General features: G+C 45.7%; 1 protein-coding gene across 1 annotated transcript in view; it reads left to right on the top strand.

Moving 5' to 3' along the window:
* BRWD3 (bromodomain and WD repeat domain containing 3) overlaps positions 1-7,664 on the top strand; it is a 58,750-nt gene that overhangs the window by 788 nt on the left and 50,298 nt on the right. Inside the window, exon 4 of the mRNA XM_056359406.1 lies at positions 41-100. Within this exon, the coding sequence (XP_056215381.1) occupies positions 41-100 (60 nt within the window). The remainder of the gene's footprint in view (positions 1-40; positions 101-7,664) is intronic.

Below are 7,664 nucleotides of genomic sequence, written 5' to 3'. Positions count from 1 at the left end.
GTCCCCGTCCCTCCTCCCCCTCCTCGTCTGCTTCCCGCAGCTGATCCCCCGGCGCCTGGACTGGCAGGGCAAGGAGCACCGCCGGAGCTTCGAGGACCTGGTGAGCCAAGTTTCACTCCCGACTTCCCCGACAAGTTTCCCCCACCCCCCTCGCCGCCGCCCGGGGCACTGCTCGCCGCGTGTGTCCCCCACCGCCTCGGCCCGGCCCGTTCTCCTTCCCGGGGCCGCGGGCTGCGCCCCGCCGAGGCCGTGGCTGCCGCGGGGGTGCGGAGGGGAGGGGGACCGCGGCCGGGCCGGGCACACACACCGGGGCGGCGGCGGGGGCTGCTTGGTGCTGACTGACTGCGCCGTGCTATTGTGGGGCCGGGAGGGTTATCTGAGGGCACGTACCGGGGCCCAGCCCGGCGAATGGCGCCGCGTCTTACAAGCCAGAAAGCGGCGGGAGGCGATGGAAGGCGGCAGCTGATTGGCTGCGGCGCCGCGGAGGAACTTGCAGGGAGGGCGGGATGAGGCGGGGGGCGCCCCCCCTTCACCCCCCCCACCCCGGCCCTGCGCGCCCCTCGCCGGCCGCCGCTCCTCCGCCGGGGCGGGCAGCTCCCAGCGGCCTGCCGGGCCTCCCCCGCCCGGGGCCGCAGGGCCGCCTCGGCCGGCCTCTGGCACCCGGCGCCCCCCGTGCCCCCTCTCCGGGCGGCGGTTTGACGGCGCCCCCCCATCCCCGCCCCCGGGGCTGCGGGCGGGCGGCCCCGGCAGGGCCTGTGTGTGTGTGTGTGTCCGCCCCCGCGGCGTGGGGACGCGTCTGCGTGGCCAAAGCGCGGCCGTGGGCCGGGGGGGGCGGCGGGAGCGGGTTCCTGCCGCGGGGCGGCGGGGGGGATTTCACGGCGACGTGCTGCCGGGCCCGTCGGCGGGCAGGGCCGGAGGCCTGGCCCAGCGCTCCCCGCCTGTGCGGAGCCCTGCGCCTCTGCCGGGCGGCTGGGCCTGCCTGCCCAGCAAACCAGGGTGCGTGGTTTTTTTTTTAGGAAATGTCATGTTGAGACTATTAAACGCCTATGAAATGTATGGAGTGGCTACTTGCAGATATAAACCGTGTGAATATCTGTCATTGGGAAAGGTCAGCTGCCCGCCGCACTGCCAAGGGGCCGGCGGCCTGGGGGTGGCCAGTCTCCCAGCCGGGAGATGGGCCCAGCCTTGCTGGCATCCGCCTGAAAGCAGTGAAACTGAAGTGTCATTTCAATTTCTTTCCGAGGGGTGCAAATGGCCTTGTTTCCATTTCTAGCAGCTCTGGGTATTAATGTATGGCGCTGATTTAGCACTTTGCCATTGCAGTGCTGTAGACTTACTAATAGCGTTTCTCATATTGATATACTGTGTGCGTGTGATCATCACTGTCTCCTGACCTGGAAGGAATTGAAAGTGTGTCCTTGCCTTTCCCATCTCGCACAGGGCAATGTTGATCTGGGATTTTGACACGGCTGTTGCTGAAACTGCTCTGTAGCTTGCTCAAGAGTTAGTTTTCCACTTTGGCAATATAGTAGAAGCTCAGATGCAGATGGGAGAGCTCCTAGTGTTGAGAAGAGACATTTGTACCTCCTGGCTTTCCCTTTCCAAAGTGTATTAAGAATTTAAGATGAATGTTATGTTTCATCATACCTCTTGTGGATAATTCTGGGACTGTATATTGAGTGAACAGACACGGAGTAAGTACTGCATTCAATAAATTTTAATGCTGTACGGTCTTTCTAGAGAGCCTGAAATCTAACTATAGGCTGTTGCAGGTTTAGCTTGTGACTGCACCTGGTACCCGAGAGGAATATTAACAGTGGCAGTATGAAGTCTGATTTCAGACATACTGGTTTTGCTTGATCAGTTACATTAGCGTATACAGTTTTTTCCCTTCATTCCATGGGACACAAATAGAAAAGCCTTAAAACTTTTTGTTTGTGTATTGATGGCATTGTTGAAACCATGTACTTTTCTTTAAAATTTGAGAAATGGGAGACAAACCATTGTAAAGTGAGGCTTGGAATTAATGGGATATTTCTTCTTGCAGTATGGTATTGTCAAAAATAAGTACGAGATGGTTTTTTCCTCTGTCTTAAGTTAATCAACAGTAATCAATTCTAATCTAAAAGATTGTCTTTTTATCTAGTATTATTTAACTGTTTATCATTATTTACAGTAAGGAACAAGACTATAAATCATTTACAGAGAGACAGGTTGATGCTAGGTAGAATGGACTGAGCTTCTCCCTTATAATCCTCAGACTGAAGCTTTCACCATTGAGGATGTTGAAGAAGGCCTTTTTTTCTTCTCATTGCTTAGGGTCTGGTGTATTTGGAATTTGGACCTTTGGTTGCATATGATTGTATATTAACCTAAACTACCCGACTTCAGGGCTAGCTAGATGTCTGAATGTCATGTTTTGAGCAAAGCTGGGGTTGTGAAGGACACAGATAACTCTGACCTTCATTTTAATTATCTCAGGCACATAAAGAACCAAAAATAAATTATAGGTGCTAGCGATTGGAGATAAAGTTTTTTCTATCCCTTTCTCCTTTTTGAACACTTACAGATAGAAAACCAAATTCAGTTGCAATCTCTGCCTGGTGTTGCAACTACCCTGGTTAGGCAGGCCTGAGGTAATGGGACCCAGTGAGAGTTTACAGACCTGGAGAAGTCCGATATGTATGTTTGTTTGTTTTTCCTCAATAATCTGTTTTGGCAAATCTGACAAAGTATTTCTTGTTTTAATTGCTGATGTTTCAACTTCATTTTCCATTCTCTTTGACTGTTCAGGTTAGTGTTGGTATTTTTCAGAAAATACGCCTATGCTCTTGCCATTGAATACATTGTTACTGCTCTTAGGGCTTTTGGAAATGAGAAAGATATAACAACCCAATTGCCTACTAGGTGGCTTTTATCTAGGGAATGTTTACTCACACTGCACTCGAGCTTTTAGTCAAGATCTGAAAACTCTTTGTTGAGAGTTTTGGGGGTTTTTTTGTTGTTTTATTTGAATGTGGTCTTTAACTTTAAATGTCAGGTGCCGCAAGGCAGAAGAGTAATTTAAGATGCACTAATAAAAATTGTACCTACCTAGCAAGCAGAGCCACTCAGAGAATACTAGCTTACGTGCATTTGTGTTCCCTTTGTCTTTTCTGCTTATTTCCACTTTGCAGTACTTTTTATGTGCAACATGTGGCTGCCTGTCTAGGTAATCATCCAGGTGTACTCCAAAGCGGTTTTTACTTTGTTATTGACTGCTGGTGGTCTTGAGAATGAAACGTGTTTGTGAAGGGGAGGGTCCTCGCTTTCCTTATGAAGGCCTGAAGTTATGTCCAACTTGCATGCAATTAGTACTCCGATTTTAAATTAACCATAGCAGTTCAATGTGGAGTCAGCTGTTGTACAGATGAGTCAAGCTGAATCAACTCGGATTATCAGAACAGTCTCCAGCGGACTGCTGTTCAAAATTATCTTTGTTTATTCCTGATAAAGATTACTGGCTCTGGTCTGGTTTTCAAGAATATCTTGATGGGCTGTATCTTCTGGCTCAGCCTGTTCTGGTCTTTGTGCTGAAGATATGTATAATTTCAGGAAAACCAGAAAATCGGCTGTTTTTGGACACTGTGTTCAAGTGGAGAATTTGCATCCGTGAACGGCTGTGCTGGTATGGAACAGCTTAAGGGATTTGGCTTTGAGTTTCTGCCTTGCCCATCTGCATTGATTTAAAACTAGCTATGAGTCTGAGGTGCTGTTATTTATAGATACTGCCAATCCCAGCATTAGCAGAGAAGGGATGTTACGGTTTTGTCACCTCAGGAAAATGTCATCTTGTAGTATGGTAGTTCCAGCCTGTTCTCTCTGGGGAAACCAAGTGGATAATAGCTTTTAAAATTCAGGTAGATTTGCATACTGTTGACATCTTCTGCAAGTCCAGTATCTGAGCTTCCTTGTGCTGAGATTCCATATTTGAGGTGTTGAGTAATTTCCTGCTTGCTCAGCTGCCTTTGTCCTCTTGATCTCCTCTTTTTGATACAGTTGTCAATTGATTCTTAACTGATTGTTATTTTGGTAAACGAGAGAAGTGTCGTAGGACTGCCTAGAGGTTAGAAATCTGCTGCTGATGCCCAGCTGCCTGCCTGCCCACAGGGGACTGGGTACGAAGGAACCTTCAGACATCTGCGTTGCTGCCTGTGTTGCTTCCATTATGCAGCCCTTGTGTCAAGTTTAGTCTGTGCTTTGAAAGCAGTGTCTCACAGGGCTTCCCAAAAGAGATATTTCAGAGCTATCTGGTTCTGATCCCTGAGAAGACAGGCTTCTTATTATAAGTAGTAATCACAAAGAGGTTTTTTGTTTGTTTGTTGAAATCTTCCTTGGAGGAGCAATTGTCAGCAGTTGTACCAGGGGGGTTTATTTGTTTGTTTCAGGGATCACCAAACTTCTTGCCTGTCTTCTTAGCTGTCCAGTGAGGACCTTCACTCACTAGTCTTTGAGACTACATGGCAATGCTTCCAACAACAGGAGTGTAAACAGGTTTAGGGGTATGACTTTCTCCTAGCCTTGACGTGACTTCCCTAATAGTTCTTTACTTACAGCTACTTATCAGTGTAGCAACTTATTTGCATACTGGTTCAAGCAGTCATGGCTGTGTTACATTCCCCTATGGTTGTTTACGTAGATCTTTTAAAAAGAATAGATTAATTTTATCCAGTTCTTGAAAGTTTTTAGATCCATAAGACCTGTATGGTTACTGTGTCAGAGAACCCTTCCGTGGTACTGTGGTGTTCTTGTGCTCTTACATTTTAACCTTTATAGGGTCTTTCACATCAGGCAACAAAACAGTTTTCTCTTTACAATTTATCCCAGGGTGCAGAATTTTCTCTCATTTAGCACGGTTTCAGCTCTTCTGCGTTATTTTAACATGTTCTTTTGAAAGCCTTTGTTAAGCATTTTTTTGGCCTGTGTTACTTGTCTCTAATTTTTGAAATATTTTCTAATGTTTTAGAAATATTTTCTAATATATTTGAGGAGGTGCTAATATCCTTGCCAGTCTTTAATTTTGTCATATGGGGCTTTGACTAGCACACACTAAGAGATGTGCTATAACTGGTGCTAAGCTTTGCCTTTTTCCATACTTCTTTTAATGAAAATCTGATTTGGGAGACTGTTTTTCTCAGCTTTATTTCTGCAGCTTCATGTTTCAGAAAGATACTTAAAATCCATTTACAGCTATCTCATGCAGAGGTGAAAGGAATAATTTTTGTTTCGAGTTCTTTTGGAAACCTGAGAATAGAATTGCTTGTTATGCCCCAGGCAGCAGTTTAAGAATTTTATCTGGAAGTTATTATGGAAAAAAATCTCCAGGATAATTTGCTGCTATTGCTGCTTGCCTATGTAGCTGTTTGGTAAGAACAACAGTGATAATATTCAGATTAAGGGCCACTTGTTTGGGCTGTTCTGGGTTGTAGAAACATGAAAACATGCAGGGAAGGACTTATGGTACAGCCTTTCTTCTGTAGTATGGCATGGTTTGGATTGCAGGTGGCAAATCTGGTGAGTAGGGCCTGTTAATGAAGTGAACGGTCACTTTGATATGTGCCTGGGCTGTGCAATACGCTCCACATCAAATGTCACTTAGAAAAGTTTACAATCTAATAAAACTGTGCACTAAAGTCTGGATGCTTCAGCAGCTTACTTGTGCCGATTTAACTCTGGCTTCATGATGGATTTGCCAACTTTTCTGGTCTGGGCAGCGATCAAGCAGATGTCTGGTATCCTGAGCTGCTTAACGTCTGGATGTCCCAGGCAAATTACCACCAGGCATGTGCAGATAATTGCCACATGCTCCGTGAGTCTGGTGCACGCATCTTTCTTCTTTGAATGTTGTCCGGTCTGCACATGTGTTGATGTTTGCTGTCTTTGCTGTTCTGTATATAACTGCGGCTTAATCTGCAGATCTTTAAGCAGCAAAGTCCCTTTCCGTTTCTGAGTAGGTGCGCTGAGTTAATCAGGACTTGCTTGTTGAATAACTTGTGCTCTGTCTTGACAGTAGGATATTTGCTGCCAGGCTTAATTCGGCACCTCTCTCTAGACATAGAGTAGCGGCAGTACTTCAAAAGCAGTGTGCTCCTGAGTGAAAAGGGAAGTGTTTTGCTGCATTACGCTAGGAGAATGGTTTGGACTTTCTGTGAAATTTTATATTTCCAGAAAGGGTGGTATGGTTTGGATTTGTTCCTACCCTGGAAGTAAAATGTAAAGTTCCGCAGCTTCTGGATTGGTTGCTCTTTTTCTTTTTAATTTTTTAATTTCAAGCTTGATAAATTGCTAGAATTTGCAATTGTTGACTGAGAAGCATGTTAGTAATTACCAGAGATGTAAAAAAGAATTTAATACTTGCATTTTATTAAATTGCAGATTCTCTCTTTGGAATTGCCTTTGTTTCAGATCCTTTGCATCTGAAGGGAGGCTCTGTAGCATTAACACATTTATATTATTTCAGGAATGAGTAAGAACAATAGGCAAATACAGAAGTTCAGATAATCCTTTTATCTCATTTTGAATTCTGTTATGTCACGTAATTTACAATGAAAGACAGTTCATGCTTATACACTGAACTTCACTGGCTGTGCAGTTGGGAATGTACTGATATAATTTTGGAACTCTATGATTTTGGAAAATAAAAAAAGAAATTAGAATGACTGGAGAAACCAGGCAGTGGAAGAGAGCATTCATGGGGTTATTCCTTGATGCTCACAGTATAAAAAGTCATGGAACGGGACCACGTTAATGCAGTCATCAGGTTCATCTTTCCCACAGAGATACGATTCTTCTGTTTCCATCAAAAGGCCAGAGCTGTTATCTTTAACACGCACTGACTGAAGGGATGTGTGGAGAAGCCCGTCTCTCTTCTGTAAGGGTTTCCATTCAGAGTTTTTAGTTGGGTTTAGTTCAATGATAATTTGTATATGTTATTGGAAAAGCCTTTCCTTTTTTTTTTTTTTTAATTAAAATCTTATTTGTGGGATGGTGTTGATCCTGCTTGTGATACAGGTGATTACATTATACAACACATGACTCACTGTGTTGAGCATTGTAGCACCGCTGCTGTTGCCCAACTGGAATGAACAATTTCCCAATGACATGTAGTAATAATCTGTTTGATGACATAGTTCAGTGAACAATGTTTTGGCAGCAGGTCTGAGTAAAGTACTTACCTTTTCCTCCTTTCTGATGCCTGCCGCTCCCTCAGGTGTGCTGGGGCAGGAGCTGGCCATATCCTTAGGGTCTGGGTAGGCAGGATACCTGGGCCTATCTACTGATGCTGTGAGCTGTTGGAAGTGGTCCTGTTCCTTGCTTTCCACCAGCTCTGACGCTTCTCTGAACCAAAATCAGCTTTGCTAAACCTGGCAGATAAACCTTTTCCTTCTTTTCTTGGGTCAGCATTCCTAGTGCAGGGAACTGAAACAGCTCCCTCCGCGGTAGATGAGCTACCAGAGTGGTTTTAGCCAGACTGGGAAATCGTTCTGGCTCACTGCAGCTGCACAAAAACTTCTACCCCAGCAGGAGGGAGCTGCATGGGTGGTGAGTGCTCACAGCCCTGTCACCAGTATCGGCCTGTGACTGGACACAGTTGAAATGGTCATGTAGGAGAGCGAGGTGTGCAC

This window comes from Falco biarmicus, chromosome 14, assembly GCF_023638135.1.
Source record: "Falco biarmicus isolate bFalBia1 chromosome 14, bFalBia1.pri, whole genome shotgun sequence".
NCBI classification, from domain to species: Eukaryota; Metazoa; Chordata; class Aves; order Falconiformes; family Falconidae; genus Falco; species Falco biarmicus.
The sequence above is the reverse complement of the archived record's forward strand: the minus strand, read 5'-3'. Positions and strand labels throughout refer to the sequence as shown.